The 22,505-nt window shown below is 38.5% G+C and overlaps 1 protein-coding gene across 1 annotated transcript in view; it reads right to left on the bottom strand.

The window, feature by feature from the left end:
- SCUBE1 (signal peptide, CUB domain, EGF-like 1) overlaps positions 1-22,505 on the bottom strand; it is a gene marked incomplete at both ends in the record, with an annotated part of 172,554 nt that overhangs the window by 140,256 nt on the left and 9,793 nt on the right. Inside the window, one exon of the mRNA XM_009579193.1 lies at positions 9,629-9,763. Coding sequence (XP_009577488.1) covers positions 9,629-9,763 — 135 coding nt within the window. The remainder of the gene's footprint in view (positions 1-9,628; positions 9,764-22,505) is intronic.

Raw genomic sequence — 22,505 nt, 5'->3', positions numbered from 1 at the left:
TTCACGTTGTTGCTTCCCCATCTTGGCATTTGTAGCATTCCAAACAAATGTCAGTTTAAATAACCAGTTCTCATTACACTAAATACTGAAATGCCAACACCGATCATATGAAATTCTGTCAAAAATTAATGTTTGAGTAAGTACGCTCTTAGTTTTAGCCTGTCTAGTACTTTGCAGTTTGATATGGATTGAAGATAGCAGCTATTCTATTATCCTCAGCCCATGTTAACTGGAGGGAGAAAACCTGCCAACTCTGGTAAATCACCAATGTAACACAACGCTTGCAGCACACTGGACTGGATACTATTGGCTTACATTGCGTGTGCAGTGATTTAGTCAGCTATAAACATGGAGAAGAAGTTTTAAAGGAGGTGCTCCATATCAAAGAGGGACAAAACTGCTGTTGCTTTTACTCAAAGGTGAATGCTTTACATTGGAACAAGAGAAGAAAGATTATTTACAGCTTCTCAGCACTGGTAAGTCAAGCAGAGCCTTTTGAAAGTGCTCAATCATACTATGCATCATGCACAAAAAGCAGGTAAACTGATTCACTGCACAAGCTCAATGCTCTTACCAATGGTGAACATAGTTCAGAGACTAACTCCAACAGCACATGATGCTTGTCTCCCTGTTATACTTAAGGCCTCTGTTTCTGCATTTCTTGACTCCTGGGAGAAGCAAAGGAGTTGAACCCTTGCAAGCATATCATCCTGATCACTTGCACATGATAGCAGGTTGGCTTTGCAATCTCAGCAGATGACCCATTCCACTGAGAAAAACATTAGTTTTCAAAGATGTTGCTGCAGTTTGACTGTACTATGACTATACTGTGGTTTATACAAGAGAGGAGTCAGCTAAATGGAAAGAAAACTATGAGGGAGAGGATACTGAAAAGAAATGGCATTAGTGAGCCAGGGAATTAAGAAGACAGAGAAGAAGTATAGATTTTGCCTTGTGCTAACTGTTTCACACCCTTCTTTTCTTCTTCAATCTATTCTCCTCCACTTCACCTCATTCCCACTTGGCTGGCTGTCTCTCTCCCTCCTTCTCTTACTTTCTGTTTACCTGACATACCCTTGTCTCTCTCCCTTCTTCCTTTGTGCCCCCTCTTAAAAATATCTCATGGTGCTACTACATACAATGTTTCTGCCATGAAAGCATTCACAGTGACTATGTGTTTTGTGCTGTCCTCTGCCCTATGTTTGCCTTGTTTACTTAGGCTGTAAATTTTCCCAGTTTGTACAAGGTCTCACACAATCTGGCCCCATTCTTGACTGGTGCTCAAGTACAAAATAATCAAAATACCATCACGAAGAGTAACAAAACCAACAATTTTACGACCCAGATACTTCTAAGATATAAAGCTTAACAGAACATGCAAGTATTCTTAGGCTTGAAAATATACACCGCTATTCAATACAAGCATCTTTCTTCTTATTTCCATTAACTCTTAAATTATTTCAGAATAGCTCAGAGCAACCTCAAACATAATTACATGGAATTGAATATTTAATAGAACGCATTAAATGCATAGTATGCATACCATATACAGGAGGGTAACAGTATATATGAACAGGTATTTGGCATTCATATCTTGAATTTCTACTGGTTTATAGCCAAAAACACATTGCGGTATCGGCCTCTGGATGCTGTATCGCATCTCTGAGATTTGTTATGAATAGCAGAAAAGAGGAACAGTGCCTGCAACATGGTCTGTGGCTGATTTCTCTGCATAGTGAAAAATACGAGACATACATGGAGAGACCCATAGTGACTACAGTTGGTATGAAAGATGCTGAGTATCTTTACACAGTATTCAGAGCAGGCCCTGAATTCATCATTGCATCCCTGATGGCATGAGAGAGACACATCATGACAAATACAACGTATGGTATACTTAAAACAGAGTCCATTTGTTGTGTGCATGTGAATGCAAGCTTTTTTCCAGTACATTCTGGCTTAATATTCTTCCCAGATCTTTCCCACCCGATGTTTCAGTCAACTGGATGCTAGAGGCCTTTAAAAAACATCTCAGTTCTTTTATTTAGTATAATCCTGCTATATCCAGAGCAGACAGTATGAACAGAACATTGGTTCACTTCCAATGCTATTGAATGATTGAGTGTTAAAACCCCCTTTGCATATTTTCTCTCTTTAATTTTTTTTTTAATGTACTACTTTCCAGTGTGTTTTCCCATTCGTGCGTATAGCTTTCCCATCTTGTCAGCACTGCCAGTCAGTCATTTGCTGAGCTACAGACTGTTCGTTGCACTTTCTGTCACACAGGTGTGGAGAGATTTTTGATCTGACTTACAAATTCCCTGCTCCCCCTGGCAAGCTGGCTGGCTGTCATGCTGCTGCAGGGTGTTTCAAACAGCTGCTTGTTCTAAGACACACTTCTTTGCATCTCCAGCTTCATTATTTCTTACACACTTCTCTTCCCCCTTTAGTTTCATCCTTTCCATACCAAAAGGCATTGGCAATGAGAGCCATGCAAAAACAACTACCGTACCACTAAACTATTTCAGATTCTGGCTCATTGAGAAATTATCTGCATGTCCTAGTTTATCACTTAGTCAGTCATGTTCAGCTGTGCATCTACTTTTACTACTGTTCAAGCACTATATGCAAGTTACACATGTGACTTCTAGATTACTTACCAGTTAATGTTTTCTAGTACATCTAGGCTTTAATTTTTTCAGTATTATTTTCTTTCTAATTTTTAAAATATTTATGTCTGTTCTGATCAGCACACTTAAATCTGGGACCTTCTACAGGACAGCTTCTGCGCAACACTCTTAGAATTCAATTCCAGATTTTGGCAAAATCTGGGAATCTGCTATTGTTCCTGAGCACTGGAACTCCTTTGAGTTTCAATGAACTCACCACCATTGCATCCTGCTAACCAGCTGGTTTACTAGTGCATTCAATCTCAGCTGAAGCAAAGCAGCAGAAGGTATTGATTACTCAACAAAATTTGGTTTTCTTTCTGAATTAAACCTAATTCCAAGTCCCAGAAAATTTTGAAGCACAGTATTTTTCCTTCAGAAGGCAAGTGAGCTATACAACTGAGGTAGAATATGTAGAGACTTCATCATATTTATTTAAGTATGATATGGGTCTGAATTGGTCCCTAGGACATCAACGAGGCCCTGCAACCAACTCTACTTGGCTGTATTTAACTCTGCAACTTGGGATACACTGAAACTCTATCTTGATTTCATATCCTGCATAATTTCCTCACATCCTGGTTTCCATCCAGACTGCTCTGAGGACCAGGACTGCAGCTGCTCTAATGGAGTGAATCTATCCTGCAGTTCAGACACAGTCACAAGAGCTTCATACAATACTGTAATATTTACACCTCAGTTTTCTTACCTATAAAAGGAAGATTACAGCCTCAGGTTTAAGATGCATTTAACATTTTTGTAAGCCAAAAGTGACATGTCTTTGCCTCCAATTCTATGACACCATTCTATGACACTAAGCAGTCACCATTTACGCTGACATTTATTGAAGGCCTTAATGTGACAAGCTGAGGGAAAAAACCCCAACCAAAAAATACTGACAATTTTGATACTTAAACCCCTGCTTTTGCAGTTTTATTTGGCTAGTACTTAAAGGGCAGCTACAAAGAGGATGGAGGCTCTCTTTTCACAAGGAGCCACAGTGCAATGGATACAAGTTGCACCGGGAGAGGTTTTATCTTGACATAAGAAAGAAATTTTTTACGAGAGCAATCATTCACCGAAACAACCTCCCCAGGGACACGGTAGAGTCCCCATTGCTGGCGGTTTTCAAGATGAGACTAGGCAGGGCACACGATAATCTCACCTAGGCTCCCTTTCCCACAAAAGGTTGGACCAGATAATCTGTCGAGGTCCCTTCTAACCTGGGCTGTTCTATGATCCTATGAGACTACTTACTCTCACATCTAGTCCTAAACTTTCACCTAGTATTGTTTTTATGATTATATAATTACTGCTTCCTCTCACAGCTGAATTTAAGTCAGATTTCACTTAAACTAGTTTTACTCCAGTGTAACTTTACTAGTCCTAATCATGATAAATCACTAATATATGAGAGGAGGGAGATCAGGCCTCCTCTGAGGCCTGATTCCATTTTTTACTTATTCCAGGTGTTTTCACCTGTTGCATTTTCCCTCCAGACAAATTACAAACTACTTCCATTCCAGAGGAATGGAGAAAACAAATGTGAGGTGCCCTTCACACAGACTGCTGGAGCAAATAATAATCCCCGAAACCGAAATACAGCAATTTTTGTGGGTTATACACAGTTTTAAACCATAACATACTTCTAACAGGTCGCTATGAGATTTTAAATGGTTTATTAAGCCTTTTTTCCTGGATACATTCTGTATCCTATATTCTGTGAGAGATAATCAATTGAACTATTTATTCAAAATGTATTATTGAAATGTATAAACAGACAAGCTTCTATTACACTTAGGTCATACTGTGTGCAGTTTTAGGAAAAAGCTTCCAAGATCACAGTATGTTCGTCCAGATAAAACTTATACTGCCTGAAGGGTTTTCTTACTATGTTATCTAAAAGCACATGAATTGAGTTCCTTAAAATTTACTTTATATATATCCCTCTACTTTACAATCATATTAGGATTCCAGTTTAAAAAGACAAATAGGACTGTTCTGCTCCAGTGAATGGGATGCCTGTACTTGGGGTAGCTATGGCAAAGTATATTCAAGTAATTTAGCCAGTTACATCATCATGAAAGAGCTTTCATAGTTGAGATGAGAAACCTTGTACTTCATAAAGTCTGGAACGGTGCTGGCAACACTTAATTATTTAAAGTCACCCTTCCACATCAATCTAAATATGAATAGATTATTGTGCTTTCTGTGGAAAAAGCACCTCTGTCCTCTCAAGCGCTTTGCAGAAATTCTGAGTCACAATAATCTTCTTGCCCAGAGTCCCACAAGGCATCAGCACCAGAGATGGGAATAAAGTCCAGAATCCCAACCTGTAATCTTTCCTGCACTAACTGGGGATTGTGCTTCCTCCTAGTGAGTCCTAACACATTATTTTACCACTATAGAATTGCACTGAACTAAGAAAACAGGTAAGGAATAAAAATAAATCATGGAAAGTAGGAATGAAAAAATTGAACAAAAGTGGTTTTATAATCCTCAGAGCAAGAAGAAACTTGGTAGTTTGGTGTCAGCTGACTGAAGGACATCTATGCTACTACTGCAAAATTAACAAGGGTTTAAACACATAATGAAGTTTAACAAGTACTATGTATCAGCACAAGCGTGGTAAGCCATTTCATAAGCCCACTTAGCCCATGACAAATGCAAGACAACTTGGCTTAGCATGTTTCTCTTTCCTCTGGGACTAAACTGTTACACTTCTAGTGCAGAAAGAGACAAGCTGGTTTTGAGGCTCTGTTTGTAGCACAGTAATTAGGTAGCTTGAGTTTATGTCAAACTCCCTAACTCTGCTAATAACATAAGGCTAATGGGATAAAGGAAAGTGAAAAAGCATTTCCTTGCCAAATGGTTTTTTAAACAGGCTTGAAAATGATGGTGACAAGCGTGTAAAAAGCTTTCCCACTGTTTGACCAGACTATCATAATTTTCAGCCTTCTGTAGCCTGGTGCTTCTCCACCTCTTCTTGTCTCCACTTATAATTACCACTCCTAACTGCACCTGCCTTTTTAGTTTACTTTGCACTATCTGTATAAAAACACTGGCAGTGAATGATTAGCAGATGTAAGACCATCAACATAACTATGCTTTAGGTAGACATTCAGGGGATGGAATCTAAAATGACAGAAGTCTTCCTAGCTACAGAACTCCTGAAGTATCTGGCTTGCAAGCAAACACCCTTTGTGCTTTAGGAGACTTGTCATGTGGAGGTGGGACAGCAATGGCTTTCTACACCACTTCAGCCGAGAATGTTAGTTGGCAAGGCAGTTTGTAGCCAGGGCTCCTGACCACTATACCTTTTATGGTTGTAATGCAAATGGGACATACCGTACCCTTCATTCTGATAATTCTGAACTTCAGTGGAGATACAGGCATATAGCTGAACTCTGTCTACTTTGATGCTTTTTAGGCCCAATTCAGATTTTTAGCCAACTTTGATATCACTAGGACTTTAAGGATGTGCCCAGAGGCTTTGCTGAATTGGGGCTTTTGGCTTGCGATCAAATTAAGGGAAAACATGCTGTAGCCCACTGACCTGACTCAGTCACAGCTGTAGTGTACAATATTAATCTCCACATTTATTAAACACATGCTCCCTCTGGAGCTGGAGATGATACAGTAACAGATGTTTTATTCTAGTTTCTTTTTAAGTCATGAGGAAACAAACACAAACATGTCTCTGGTATAACTCACAGTGTTCACACCTACTACTGCAATTAAGATGTACTAAGGTAAACAACTGTTAATTCCTCTGTATCTTTTACAATCCATTCTCCCTCCAATTCTCTCTCCTCATTGTTGCCATCATTATTGTGAGTAAACTAGTACTGAAATCTGACTCAGCAAAGGGAAATTAAGTTTTATAAAAATAAATGAGGTAAGTTGTATTGGGCATAGTATCCTCCCAAAAGATACTGAGACTGAACAGAAGAAATCAGTAGGCCTATAAGGAAGGCAGTGAAATAAAGCAAATACTGGGAAACCAGGGTTTGCCCTGACTTTAATGTCAGCCTGGCCTCCCGTTGGTATAAAATTCATATTTCTCTGTGGATCACTAATCCTTTTTGTCCACAGGAAATAATAAGAACACTTCTAGATGGCAAGTGATCATTGTTTGGAATGCAAGGATGATATTAAAAACCCCTGCCATGAACTCCAGTGTGGCTTTTAACCACAGCTTGTGGGTAGGAGCATGGTGGTACAATACACCCCCAATATTGGAACAGGCACAGCGCATCTCTGGAAGCTGAGGAAATTCACACAGCAGCCGACAACTTTAAGGAGGGTGCCTCATACCAGGTTAGTGCTGGTTAGTGCAAAAAGGGACATATTCCTTCCTCTGCTCAACCCCCAAGAGAATATCCAATGCGCTTTTTCAACCCTGAAACTACCACATCACTTGAATGTGCTGATGAGCTCAAAGCACATGTTCAGCACCAGCCTGGCTGATGGCCAAGGCAGGTGAGCTGGGCCTGGAAGTCAGGGCATTGCTTAGGCTTGATACTGCTCCCTCCATTCCGAACTCATCCCAACTCCAGCTATGTCCTAAGCACCTTGCAATGCTTCTCCCTTTTTCCCAAGGCATTGAAAACAGGAGGGAAAAGGTGGTAGCGAACTGCACGAAGAACCTTGCGGTTGAGTGTTTTAGACTAGCTGAGTCCTTGAAGAGACTTTAGGTAATGTCAAGGACACCGAGGTTGTGTGACTGCACATGCATTTTTCAGAGACAGAAAAGTAATCCCACTGCAATTAACGGATCTCATTATGCTCAAAGTCAACAAGCTTGCTAAAGGGCTTTGGCAAGTCAGCTCCTTTGTGTTTGGATTGCAATGCTAGCTGTGTGTGTGTGCCTTTGTCCACTTCAGCCTTATTTATCAACAGAGGTATAGACACAATCTAGCCCTAGGCACAATTCTGGCTAAATATGCTGATGTGTATTTTTGCGTTCCAACAGCTTCTGTAGTGGCGCTTACAAGTGAGACAGATGAAAGTGAGTAAACACAGATATTAAAAAAGCCATTTACTTTCTCACCATGCATGTTTACTATTTGCAGTTCAGTCACCTCTGACAAATGAAACAGATCATTTCATTTCATTTCCTTCCTCCAGCATACCCACACAATGTATTTGTGTGTGGGATCATGGCACTAGGGGGTAATGTTTGCTGTTACTGTAAACTCGCACTTTATTTTTGAAAATGTACAAACCGTTTGTTCATAAAACACTTTGCAATCACCATTGGTCTATTTGGTGGGTTGCTTGGTTTTTCAGATCCAAAATAATTTGAAGATGTTGCTTCAAATTAAACGTCCATGTCTTATGTGACATTTTCTTTTCAAACAAGTTAACACAAATATATTATTCCCATGAATATTTATTACGTGCATACGGCAGTCAATGCTCAAATCCACTCCCCCAGTCCTTCCGGCAAACTAGGAATCCTCTTTGCCATAAAAACTTACCCTTTTCCCTCAATAAATCTATTCCTTAGAAGAAACGTCTACCTTTAGAGTCTCATTTTTCATTTATTTCATTAGTTTCCATCTCAGATAACTAAATTCTCTTTTATTACAGCTGGGAATTTTTATAACGTGCAAATTGAAATAATGATTGTATCACAGTACTCTGCAAGTGGTTTTCATTAAGCCTCCAGCTACTATTCCTTGCTCTGTTGGATATCTTTGTGTCAGGGTTACTTTACGCTGGACAGAAATCTGAACAATTTATGTTGAAAAGAATGACTAAAAACCTATTAGATAACAACCTTTAAAATGCACTGGTTGATGAAGCTTAATTGTACGTTCTTGTCATAATCAAAATAATCAAAATAACACAACCGCTTAAAACTTAACAATTATTCTAAAAAGTGGACCTGTGAATATGTTATGGAGATTCACATTTCTGAAAATCAAAATTACTACTTGTCTTTACAATTCTGTGTAAGCAGACATACAGTGCCAGAAACAAATTTACATTTCTGAGATGCTACACTACAACATTTTGCTTTCTTGTCAACACAGTGACTAAATTCATACTCTATGTTCAAGTAGGATTTTCTGGTTAATTTTAGTGACTTAAAATAGTTCAGAACCATTTGTGTGGCTTGTTGAAATTTACAGCATGCTTACATTGTTGATCACCAGACTCATCTTGCTACTTTGTCATTCTGTATTGCCTATTGGTAAATGAGTTTGCTAGCATATACTCCCATTGCTGCCAGGGTCACCAGAAGTCTGAATGAACACATAAAGAGTCCACTTAACAGCAAAGATTTATAGCTATGCTGTTTTCTTTTCTCCCTTTCCACTCAAACTTGTCTTCCATGTCTGACACGTATAGAAAAGGGAGAGCTGCTTATTCTAGTCAAAATCATCAGCAGACGAGGATCAGTTTTGCAGGGATTCCTTATTTCTACTGCTAGTGCATAGGCAACAGAAAAGCAGTTTTCTAGTCCACCCTAGATAGGATACTGAACCAAAGAAAAATTCTGTATCAATATAGTATCAGCCATCATCAGTCTGCAATGAAGCAATGAGTTACATGACTGACAAAAAACTGTAACCTGTATAACTTCCAGAAGCAACAAGCTGTTCAATTTGATTTAAGATACCTTGCTCTCTAAGGTGGAAGACAGATGAACTATTATAGAATAAACAGATGAGAAATTTGTAAGTCTTGGAAACTCAGAAGCAGAAAGTTGCCATTTGAAAATCTGCCTCTGCCTGTGCAAAGAGCCTGCTGGTTGAACCAACTATAATTTCTATGTCAAACTAAAGCGTTCTCCCTTGTCTTATTTATGGCTTTGCTACAAGTTTGGGTAGCAGAGGAATCAATGAATTCCAACCAACCAGTGAAATGATTTTGAGAGCTCTGGGGATAAAAAAAAATCTCCCTAAACAGTTATTCTAAAGAGCACAGTTTAGATGCTGAAAACTTACCAATGGAGCGATGAATGCAGGTATGCTGGTTATCACTCAGAAAAAAGCCCTCTTTGCACTGACATTCATAGCTGCCCATAGTATTTACACAAATCTGCTGGCACCCTCCATTGTTATCCTGACACTCATCAACATCTAGAAGAGAGAAGGAAAAAGAAATGCAAGATAATGTACAGATTCAGAATACACATCTAGAAGAGCAAGGAATCCACGAAAAGGCACACTGTCAATTAAGCTAATGAAAACGACCCTAACCCCATCAGAGTTAATCCAAATTAATCCATCTAATTCTCTTTCCTGCATCCTAGGTTTAAAGTTAACATAAAAAACACAGTGGGGACAGGAGTCCACCTAAGTCTCCATGCATTCTGAGCTGCAAATTGATTTCCAATGCACAATGAATGTTAACGTCCTAAAAAGGCTGTGACCCCATCTGCCAAGTGTGGTGTTGCACTCTGTCATTCCCACTCCACTTGGAAAGACATACGTCAGGCCTACAGTAATTTCTAGCAGGGGTAGCAGGCAAACACAAAGGGCATTACTGGGTGAAAAGAGTCTTTATAGAGTTCTGGTCTTGAACAGAACAGCATGTTTCAATTACTGGAGTCATAACCCCCTACTTTGTCAGTTTGTTTAATGTTGTTTAATGAAAAGAAGGCTTCTTAAATCTAAATGTTCCATGTCTGTATTGTCATTTTAATAGGCAAATATATAAAACCACAAAGGCAGCATTAGCTACTGGCAGTTTTGAGGGTCCCTGCCTACCCCCCATCACCTCTCTTTGGCATAAAAGCTTTTATGCTATTGTGTTTAACAGAGACATATGTTTCAGCATTGGGAAACCACTGCCACTAAAAGGTATCTGACCCACATTCAACCTTGCAACTCTCCTGTTTTGCTCATAAAAGGTATATCATATCCATTTTCTGTTTTTTCTTTGGATAAAAGCAACTTGCCACCTGAAAAATTCATGTTCTCCTTTTGTATGGAGAGACTGCAACCAGTTAGTTATTTCACAGTATGTGCCAACATGTCAGCAAATGAGTTGGTATGTATTTTGCTTTCATTTTGTTTTTGGAGTGGGGAAAAAACACAACAAAGCTAAATGATCCACAACATTCAAAACCTCAAAAGAGCTGGCGGAAGCTTCTCCAGAAATTAATTCCTCCAGGACTGGCCACAATACACTAAGGTAAAACCAAGCTGCTTTTGCCAGCACTCTAGCAGGCAAGGCCAGGAAGCTCTGAAACGCTGGGGAAACTCAGTCGGTAACTAATGCAGGAAAGCCGGCTAGTTCCGGCAGCTTGCTCGGCTAAGCCTGCTATTGCCCTTTGTGCTGGTATGCTGCCCGCGCTTTATGGGACAGAAATTGTAGCTCTTTCTCACAGAGAAAAAAGCTCTAAGGTAATTACAGCAGTACCCAGGGAAACCAGGCAGTCTCCTCCTGTCTTGAACTACAACGCAAGTGTGTAGACAGTCCTTCTCCTTTTTTTATTTACCAGGAAATATTAAGCACTATTGCCTCAAATTTTCTTACCAAAATCCTCCCCGCCCTCAGTTCTTACTCTCTTCCAGATTTGAACATTTTCAAAACCCCATCAGAGCAGTTTGGGAGGGCAAAGGAAAAGAAGTGAAGACTTTCCCTGCCTACTGCAGTATAAGAAGGAAAGATAAATAAGACAACTTTCTGAGACCCTTCCTCTGTGAGTCAGCAGGCCTTGCTGCCCTATTAGTGCCAACTCAAACTTGTTCTTTCAAAACAGCACACTGGAATCCTCCTCTCTGGAAGATTAGTTGAACACTTACTGAAGGAAAAAGTCTCAGTTGGTACATGTACAAATCCCAAGATTTTGCTACAAAGTACGTGGCCTTCCCAGCTTTCTGTTTATAGTATCACAAAGCAACTTGAACAATTGCCTTCCAGCTCTGATGAATAATCTGAAACAAATGCAATGATTTATAAACATTTTTTTCTGCTCTTGATAGCAAATGCTGGTGATTTACCACTTCTGTAAAGAGACAGCTCAATTTACCACAAATCCATGTGCTGGAATAAAAGTTACTACAATTTAAACTCTTTAAAAAGTTTTACTACGAGGAATTTCTTCTAAGGAAATTTTTGTTTTCAATTACTTGCCTCAAAATTATTTTAATATGCATTTATGAAGAGAAGGAATTGAAGAAAGGGAGCAGCTGGGATCTAGGGAACTACTATATCTCTATCTCCATACTACAAGCCTTCCAATAAATCTTGGCCTGGTGGTGTAGGATTAACATTTTCTCTTCTCAGGCCTCAATCCTACTACGGTCAGGCTTTTTTGGAGCACTCTCTATTATCACAGTCTTAAAAGGCAGTATTGCTTATTATCCACCATACCAAGCAATCTATTGGACATGGCTGCCTGGAAAATATTTACTGAATTACTTACTTGGTAAACTTTCTTTCCAATAAGGTCACTTTACAACCAGTCTATTACTAACCTAGTTTAGAGAATGGGGTAAAAAAGTCTTCTGAAGTTAGGAGAGAGAACTCCATCGACTCCAATGAGCTCAAGCTTTGGTAGATCTGGCAGAATAATTCCTTCGTGTATCTGAATTTTTTCAAAGATCAAAAATGCAATAGCTGCCAAAGAGGTTTTTTCTTTCTTTCACTGTTTGTGCAACCCTCATTCAATGCAGCTCAACTTACCCAGCTTGAACATGTAAACATCAGTAATGCAGCATATGTGAGACTGCCTTTTGGACCAGATTTTCTAGAGATTAAGTTCCACATAAACCCCAAAATAAGTAGCCAGGTTTTGAATAAAGCTTTTCTGGCTCCAGTTTTGGAGGCTCTACATGTCAAGCTGGGCTGCTGACTGTTTTGAAAAACTGAGTGTGGATCCTCAGGAGCTTTAATTGTTGCCACTCTGTGTGACAGTTTACACCTGCTGGAGACCTGCACCTCAGGGCCTAACTCTAGATATAGGAAAAAAGTCACTTGTGATTTAAAATGCCTTCACTCAAACATCTACTCTAAGTCCCAGCTAAGGCCATTTTAAAAACTTTTAAATTTATTGAGCACAAATACAAAGCTCACTTTCTTTATTACTCTACTTTTTATAAAAAAGAAATTTTTTTTTAGAGCAAACAGACATGTCTTTTCTCTGGCAACCTTTTGCACAAAATCAGCTACCACTGTTCATCTTATCCAGGACCAGGGTTGTCTCCCTGAGGACAGCAGCCCCAAGGCAGCAGGTGCAGGTCTCTCTTCCTTTAAACTAGTGTATGGAAACTGAAATCCATTTCCTAAGCTCCTTATCTGGCAAAAGTTCTTTCACCCAGCTTGGCCTCACCACTTCACAGTGTGCTGATTCCTAGAGTACATTATCCACTGCTTACGGGAAAGCTGAGCCTCAAAATCCTACTGATGATCCCAGGGTGGACGCTGGAGCAAGGTTTCAGCAAATCTACACAATCCAAACTCACAAAAAGATGGAAAAAGGTTCTCACCTGAGCTGAGCTCAGATGGTTATCCCACATGGCTGCTCCAACCCTCATCCTCAAAAAGAGGAGGAAAAACTAGGAGAAAGTGAACATATGTCCTTAAGCCATTCTCTGTAACCCTCATCACAAAGAACTGTCCTGTGATTACATCTACCAAAGACAATCCCTGATGGAAGCATCTAGAAATAACTCAGTTTCCACAGCCCTTAACTACTTCTTACCAGCCCAAATAAATAGCTAAGATGACAATCAGCACAAGCGCTAGAATTGCTTATACAGAGTTTAGACCAGAGTGACAAACCTAGGGTTTGTCTATCATAGGGTAGATGAGGGCCTGGACTTCAAATTGGCCAGTCATCATCAAGGACAACAAGGAATAAGGGAAGAGCCAGCTCAGGGAGAGGCTGGGAAAGAAGTATCTTTCAAAAGAGAAGGAGAGATAATGGATGCACATATACATACATATGTAGATACAGCTATATATCAGAAGCATTATGCAAATTAATGCATATCTGAATTTGCATAAGACCTCTAGCTTTTTGGCCCACCGCCTACACATAATCAAACTTGTGTTCTGTATCTTGGTAAGATGGGATCCTCTAGAGATCGGTAGTGTGGAACAGTATCAAAGAGTAGGAAACATTACAACTGATAAAGATGGATGTTTTATTTATTAAATAAACTAATGCTTTTGGTTTCTCATTTAATTTATCTGATGAACTTTTCAAACTAGCTCCACTGGTATTTCAGAGCTTCCCACAGTATTTGGCCTAAAGAAGCTATTCTGATCGAGTGTCCTGTTTGGATACCACCAAGGGAGAAAGGTCTGGTAAGGGTACCTGAAACCAACACCACAAGCAGGAAGATACAAAAGTAGAAATGCTACACAGAGTCAATGTCAAGTACAGTATGACCACTGTCCACTTCCTCCCACGATCTTCTCTTCCTTCCTTCTGACATTTTTGTTTCACATCAGCGTTTTCATAAGCACTTAAGCCCCTCAGAAATCTGAGTCTCATCTTCAAAGTCTCCAAAGCATTAGCAGCCACAGTACAATTCACTTACTATAGCATTAAGATTCTTTGCAGACTTCTAAAAACAGGACTTTGACTGATGATTCTGCTAGTTTTTCTCTAAGCTACTCCTTGAAACTTTTGGAAGACTTCTCTAAGATGCCTATTTTACCAGCGTAGAACATCGTGACAGAGAGATGAACTACTGACAGCAATATTGCAGACTTTCCTCAAATGTTAGCAACAAAACACCACTGAGGATATCTTGTATTTGTAAGAGAAATTATTAGCAACCGCAAACTCAGAAAATATGAGTGCCTGATTCTGGAATTTTAAAATCATTCTATTCTGAATATTTCTAGTCAGAAAGCTGGCTGAAAGTCTCATTAAAAAAAAGAATCACATTCCTGGATTTACTATAGTCATAGTTATTCTTATACTAAAAGATAATCTAGCCCAGCATCCTCTCTTTGACACTGCCCTGTAGTTGATACTCAGGAGAAGACTGTAGAGATGGGACAGAACCATTGCTGGCATGTCTCCCAGCTTTCAGCAATCACGCACCTATTAACCTTCCTAAATCACTTGCTAAACCATTGTCACTGCTGGATCTTTCTTGTATGAATTTGTCTAATCTCTTCTGAACCCAACATGATGGGGCAATTACTTCTGCAATTTAATTATGAGTTACATAAAAAAGACATCCATTGGATTATTTCAAACATGCTGCTTCATAGTCTGAATGAATGCCCCCTAATCCCATTATTGTGAGGAACAGTAAATATTCATTCCTTACTTGTCTTTTCTGCATCTTTCTTGATCTTACAGATTCCCCTCAGTCTCGTACTACCTCATCTATTTTGAGCCCTGAAGCACAGCGAAACACAAATATGATAATTACAGAGACAATTCGAATGACTTCAGTATATCATGTATAAAACAAAAAGTGCTCATTTCTAGAAGTTAACCTTAATGACAGCAACATTTGGCACATATTCTTCTCACTTCTCTATTCCATTCCCTCCAACTACCATGATGCTCTCTCCATTGGAGTGGGTGTCTTGGAAGATCAGATTTCAAGATAGCTGTGGAAGCCCAAAGAGTAAATCTGGCCTGTAGGAGTGACGCAAACGGTATCAGATTAGAGGTTGTAGGCAGGTGTTCCTGCTGGAATGATCATACAAGTAGCGACATGCTGTCAAGGTAGGGAGGGTTATACATTGCATCAGCTGAGGGGGCCATGGAAACAGAAATCATTGCGAATTGAAGTAACTGCTAAACCGCCTGTCTTAGACAAACTTTATATGAGCATACAAAGGGAAATATTACAAGAAAGAGACACCACTACCTACGTACACAGCATTCATATCTCCTGGAGATCTGAAATCAGACTTCACCAAGAATTTAAAAGCAAGGCCCAAATTTTCTACTATTGGCACATAAGGCTAGAATTCTGCTTTTTGTCCCCTTCTTTCAGAAATTGAAAAATGTGGTGAAGAGAAGGAAAAAGAACACCACACCTTTAAATCCAATACTTCATTCACTACCACAGTTGCAGAAATCTTCACTAGAGCCCTTGCTAAGAAAAGATACACTTGCAAAAAAACGGACCCTACAGCAGTGAACGTTTACTGGAGTAGACATTAAAAAAAAAAAAGTGTGAAAAATTAGCTTTCCCTGAAAAATAAAGCACATTTTACAGAAGAGAAACATGAAGTGTTAATCACAAGAATGCTCTTGGGTAATGATATTAAAACCATTCTAAAATGATCAATGAATTGATCCCTAGAACCACTCTTTTCTTATGTACAAGGATACAACACCTAAAATGATGCCCATGATCTGACCTGGAGAATCCCATCTCTTAATGGGCTACAATCACCTATCACCTCAACACCCACTGACTAGGCTTCTTGTTTGCCTGCAGAGTTATGGATGTGTGCAACTTGAAAAAGAATGCTTAAAATCTTTTTTCTGTAGCTATTTTGTAACACAGTGGAATTCCTTAAATTTCACACTACACACACAGTGTAAATGCAGCTGCAACAGACTTCTTTGCTATGTATAGCATAGGAAATATTCATTTAACACAAGAGCTTAACTCTGCTGCATGTGATGCCCGCCCATTTGCTGAGCTGAAGTAAATGGCCCCACAGACATTGCGCATATGTTGCATTGAGTTCAAGTCTCTTGATGTCACTTGTTTATTCCTTTCTTAAACAACTGGGCACCACTGTCTGTCTTTTTAAGACACCAAAACCCTTTTCGCAGCTTCTAGCATTTCCAGAATAAACATCCAAGGCCCTTAATGTGACATTTAAGTTGTAGTTTCTATCCTCTCACTTGGTAATCATATCTATTTTTTAGACAGACACTTAGACATGGTGACAGACAACTTTATTTATTTTAGACATGGTGACAGACAACAAAATCATATCTATTTTTTAGACAGACACTTAGACATGGTGACTTCTGACAACAGCGCCTAAACACAACAAAGTTCCCAATCAATTATTTTTTAATAAGTTATCCATTCTTCTGATACAGGGCTTTAAAACAATTTTGTATGAATTTGATCCTGCTTCTTTTCATCTACAGTGTCACTGTCTAGGGAATGCCAGCAGCCTCCAGCTTGGAATGAGGCTCTTACTGGGAGGCTCAAACAGCTCTGGCCCCATTAGCAATAAGCTTGCAGTTCCCACTGACATCTACATGTAGGGCACTCCAAGTTGCAATGCTGGATTAACAATCCTCCATAAACTAGAAGGAGGGAAGTTAATTACAGATGCAAACAAACACCAGTCCTGATCAACTGAAGGAAGAATCTCGGACAAGTTGAGTAAATTATCTAGTCTATTATCATCATGTCCCTTGCTTTGTCTTACTTTATCTTCTTCCAAGATAACTACTGCTTATACCTTCTTCCTTTTATATCTACTTATAGACCCTGCCAGGATCAGAAAAATCTGGTTTGGGTTAACTCAAAACTGGCTTTTTTTTGTTCATTTTGATTTTTTTCTTACAAAAACGAAAAATATTTTGCTGTAGGTCAAATAAGGCATATAACTTAACAAGAAAAACGAAACAATATTTTCATTTCAAGTTAGTAACATTTTCCAGTCTATACAACATGAAGCATTTTTTCTTTGTTATCTATCAGTAACACAGTTAGGAGAATCTCTAGATTCAGATGAGGGATTTTAAACTAAGCATTGCAGCATCCAGTAGGCTATGAAGTCATTCTCAATCTCTATACTGATAATACTTGAAGTCCATGAAAAGTGGAAGAAACTGGAGAGTCTGAAGCACAACCTCCAACACACTGAAAAGAGAACTATATCAGGAGTTGAGAAACACTGGCTTAGTCAGGCACACATCTACGCATTAAACTTTTGGGGAACAGGAAAATGCTGAAAACGTTTTCAAAGTCCTGAAATTGCTCCTGTAGGTTATATCAAAACAATTAATTTTTCCTGAAAGTATCTCCATTGGTGAAAAGTGTTTTGTAAATGCAGCCTCAGTTTCTGAATAGTTTCAGCAGGTACATTTTCAGTGAACGAATGCTTCATTTGGCACAAAATGTTGGGGCAAATGGGCATTTATGCCAGCAGGGAAACTAGTTCAGCATTTCCACTCCCCTAAACATGAGTAACACAAAAAGCAGTATTTAGAACAAATATTTTCTCTGATTTCTCATGACAGAAATACCTGAAAGATACTCAAGATCTTACAGTAAACATTTACTTCTTTTTTATATGGGACAGCAATACTAGCTTACCACTCAACCTAGTTGTGCTGCTTTACACAGTACAAGCTGGCTTGGTTGGCTGGTTTGTTTTGACTACCTGGTTTTAAGAAAACAGCCTCAGAAAACTATTGGACACCTGTGCACCAGCTAAGCAGCAGCTGCCTATTAGTACATGTAAGCTGCAGTAAATTGTGTTAGTGCTATGCAGCTCAACAGATGAACACCATCAGCCACACACATCTCTTATTAAGAGAGATCAGCATTGCCTTGATCAGTAAGAGTGCTGGGAAATTATCAATGAAAAGCAACAGCGGTCAAAAAACCTGACTTCAGGAACACCGTAACTATCTAAAGAAGAGATTAATTTAGTAAGTTTGGAGCTGGCATAGTAGTGTAAAGCCAAAACAAACAAACAAAGAACCCAAAATAAATCAAAACAAACAACTGCCTCATCCCCACCTTCCCCATGAAATTTACCAGAGCTGTATATTCTTTTCACCAGCACCTGGGAACACATAAATGGATTTCTATAACAGCTATGTAACAGTGCATTTTTCCTTGTATCGAAGTACTTCGGAGCCATGGTCTTCTGTTAACAGTGTCCAATATATGAAGTTAATGCATCTACTCACTTTGCAGTTGCATCAGATAGGTTAAATACATATACAAGACAGAAAACCTTGTATTTCATGTTTCATTCAAGTTAATGTGTAAATGACAGGAATCATGCAGAGCTTTCTATGGGCAACTTATTCCACTAAAAGCCTTTTTACCTTTTATTCTAAGATATCTGATGTTGGTTGTACAGAATCTTAAGTCAAAGGGAAAAATATTTACATGTTAAGACAAATGGACTGACTGTCCACCGACAAATTCTGCAACTTGAAGTCTCTGAAGTCCCTTCTCAGACACGAAGCCTACGTGAAATTACAAAGTGGACACTTGTTGGAACCTTTTTATTTGGAGCTCAGTTTACTAGAGTTCTTCTTTGAGTTCTGATTTCAAATTCAAATACTCAAAGCAAAACTTAGTCCATACCCAGGATATTCATGTCATTTCAGAGCACAAGAATGAGTTTTCACATTCTTTCAATGTGCAGTCATTAACAGGCTGAGCCTGTGGTCCCTTCAGATCCTAATCAATACTGAATTTATAGTTAGGAGGAGTTCTTCCAGTTATTTTTGAAGTGAGTAAAATCAAATCTCTTAGACTTCCCTAAGATGTTTCAGAGGTTTTTGTAAATACTGAATAACACTCGGTGGCATATAGACAGTCTCAGGCCTATTAAAGAAAATGCTGCACTTGCACAGGCAGCGGATATCATGACTCATATCTGGTGTGCGCATGAAAGTTTTGATGCACTGGGACCGGGGTGCTTAGCATCTTATATAACCAAGCCCTCAATGATTCGTAAGTCACAAGACAAAATTCTGGCTCCCTGTCCTATAAGTGCAGCTCCAAGCCTGTCACTATAAATCACTAGTGGGATCCAGAACCCATTCTTTGCTGTCATATTAGTAATTTTTATTGTGTCTTTGACTAATTTCAGAAGAAGTTTCTTAGTTATGCCTTCAAAATAAACACCAGAAATAATTAAATAAATGAAGTTTCTCAACTTTTTCAAAGGAAATAATTTAAGCTCCCCAGTTAAGTCTAAATATACCGATGTATATACTCATGATACTGAATTGCAAAAAATATTTTTCAGAAGGTAATACTAAAATATTGCTACTCTTTATCTGCTAATATGTATCTGAAAAATATGACTCTGGTACTTCAATATAACAGTGTAAGTTATCAGTAGTGCAAAACATTTCAGCCTGTATTGGTCACATAGAAATACACTAGGAATACTTGCAAAAAATCACTTTAGGGATTTTTTTGTTGATTCAGATACACAAAAATAGATCACCTCACTTTCAAGTTGCTTGTATACTTAAAAACGTGTTGGAGAAACTCTGTAGGAGAAAAAAATCTTGTAGAAAAATGTAGTTCTTTCCCATTCAAGCTTATTTAATTGAAAAGAATTATAAAAAATTTCACCTATGAGTTTTCTCTGGTTAGTATGTTGTCTGATAAAATACCTAATACAAGAAAAAAATTAGCATGAAAAACCCTCCACTTTTTTCCCCATGAAGAACTATACAATGTTATATTCACAATTTTCACAGTAAAGCCAACTTTCAAGGTCTTGCAACAGAAACCTTGTCCTCTCTGCACAGCTCTTCTTATGAGAGGAATAAAACCCATGCAAGTATGCTCACTAATGCATGACTTAGAGTACACACAAAGCTAGAGGCTCCCAGAACTCTGGATGCTCGACTCTTGCTGAGGAGTGTCTGTAACACTGCCGTCTAAATAAATTCAGCAAATACATCTTCCATTCTTTTGAACTCTCTAATTCTACTTCCATTCTGGTTTAACTAACATATGACCACCCTGCTGAAGAGGCTGTACTATAGCCTAATACTCATTGCTCTAGCAACTTTCTCTTCAGTTAGAATTTCCTTTTGTTGAGATGGAGTGGAAGAGCTTTGCCCTGACTCTCTGCTCCTGTCCTACAGCACAATACCATATGTCCACTCCAGTCTTATTTATTTAACAAAGTATATTTCAATTGTTTCCAAACATTTCTTTCCATATCCCATAAGGCCTCATAATCATAAATTTTGCTTTAATCCTAAACCTTCCAAATTCTCTAAACAATCATTCTTGTAAAGTATGTCCAGTGACTTTTTAATTAATGTTTTAATTAATGAGTAATTATTATTATTTAGATGTTAGCTACAGTCATTACAAAGTCATATTAAAATATGCTAGTCCATATTCCTTCCTGCCCCTCTTTTATGCAAAACTACATCTTGTGCTCTCATACAATTCCAGTAAGGAATATGTACAGAGGGAATATTTTGAGATACTTGAGAAGGATCTGGATTGAAATCTGCAGAAGGTAATGAAAGCAGTAAAAATAATCCTTTATATTGGTCCCGTAGTCTGATTCAAACTTTGAAGTTTGCACATTGTACACTGAAGTCAAAAGGGTAACATCAAGATGCAGAAATTCATGGAAAGTATTAGACAGCAAAAGCAGGGCACTACAGAAAGCCAAGACCCTGGAATCTACTTAACAAGGAAATTCACTACCAACCTTTCATCTGGTACTCATCCATACTGGAGAAGAGTTTTGTTTCATTTTCTAATACAGTAAGCAATTATGCAGCAGCTATACTTTTCGATGGCTATTTCTTGACTGTATAATTCATACTGTCTATCATAAATCAACACTGCCAAGAATTGATTACATTCTAAGCATAGTATAATGACAGTGACTGTATTTGAAATCAGAGACCAGACAACTTCACTGCTCTCCACTTTGTCTGATGTCTTTTTGTAATCCGTATGAATTCAGTGTTTTAACTGTATCTATATAATTTCTAGGACTGACAAAGACACCTTTCCATGAGGGAAGGCTTGCATGTCATACACATCTGACTGGTAAACACACACATTATAGGCTGAAATCTTGCACCCTCAGGTGAATACACGTTCTCCCTTGCTTTAAGTAAGAGCTAAACACAATGTGGCTCCCAAAGCTTTGGTTAATTTTATTATATTTTATAGTTTTTTCTCTTAAGTTATACATGAATATAGCCCACACTGGCTTAGAAATCTGCTATTATGAGAAAATTAAGATGAATTAACAAAAGATACGAAACTAATACAAACAAGATAAAGCAGTAAGGACGCAGAATAAATAATGCAGAATAAAACTCTGACTTTGCTGAACTAAGGCACAGCCATCTACAGCCATATCAGACCAAATAAGAGCATCCATAAGGGATTTAACTGATTCAACTTATACATATTAACTTCACACTCTAAGCTGATTATTCTTTACTTTCCTGATTGTTCCATGTAGAGAAATCTTTACTGTGATTGATTACCTCCTCCAGGGAGTAAGTATTTTAAAAAAAAAAAAAGACTCAGACAACAAGAAGACTTGCAGAAACAAGAGATCAAGATTGATGCTGCTGTCACATAGCTCCCAGTTTCTTAATTTATTACGACAGTCTGAGAATCTAACTTCATAGTTGACAGCAACCAAGATTTATTCCACACTTTTGATTATTTCCCCATACCTAACAAAAACCTTGGGCCTACGCTGATTTATACTCTCACTTGTTTTGGTACTTCTCAGATCACATTGGCTTAAGAAAGCAAACATATGGCAAATTAACATGTAAAGAAAGTTATATCTCATTTGAACTCAAAAGATTAATGTGGGGTGACTAAACAATAGAGTACTTTTGAAGGGGGAAACTTTCAGATACAGAAATAGAAAAAGCAGGATAAGAAAAGCAGTGTGTTCAAATCCTAGCTTCAGAGAGGGCTGGATATTGGAGGCCTTTCCATCAATCACAATGAGAATGCCCTGTTTTTATTGGATTTCACGTCCAGAGTGAACACGGATGTATTTTCAAAATTAGCCTCCAATTTTGGGCTCCAAACTTCAGATAGCAACAATCCTATTTTCAAAGATGTTGATTAACTGAAGTCCATGGGACTGCACCCATGAAAAAACAGGGAGCAGTTCACCTGACCTACAGTAAATATATACTTTAGGATGAGG

This window comes from Fulmarus glacialis, unplaced genomic scaffold (assembly GCF_000690835.1).
Source record: "Fulmarus glacialis isolate BGI_N327 unplaced genomic scaffold, ASM69083v1 scaffold7086, whole genome shotgun sequence".
Classification (NCBI taxonomy): Eukaryota; Metazoa; Chordata; class Aves; order Procellariiformes; family Procellariidae; genus Fulmarus; species Fulmarus glacialis.
This window is presented reverse-complemented; position numbering and strand designations above follow the sequence as displayed.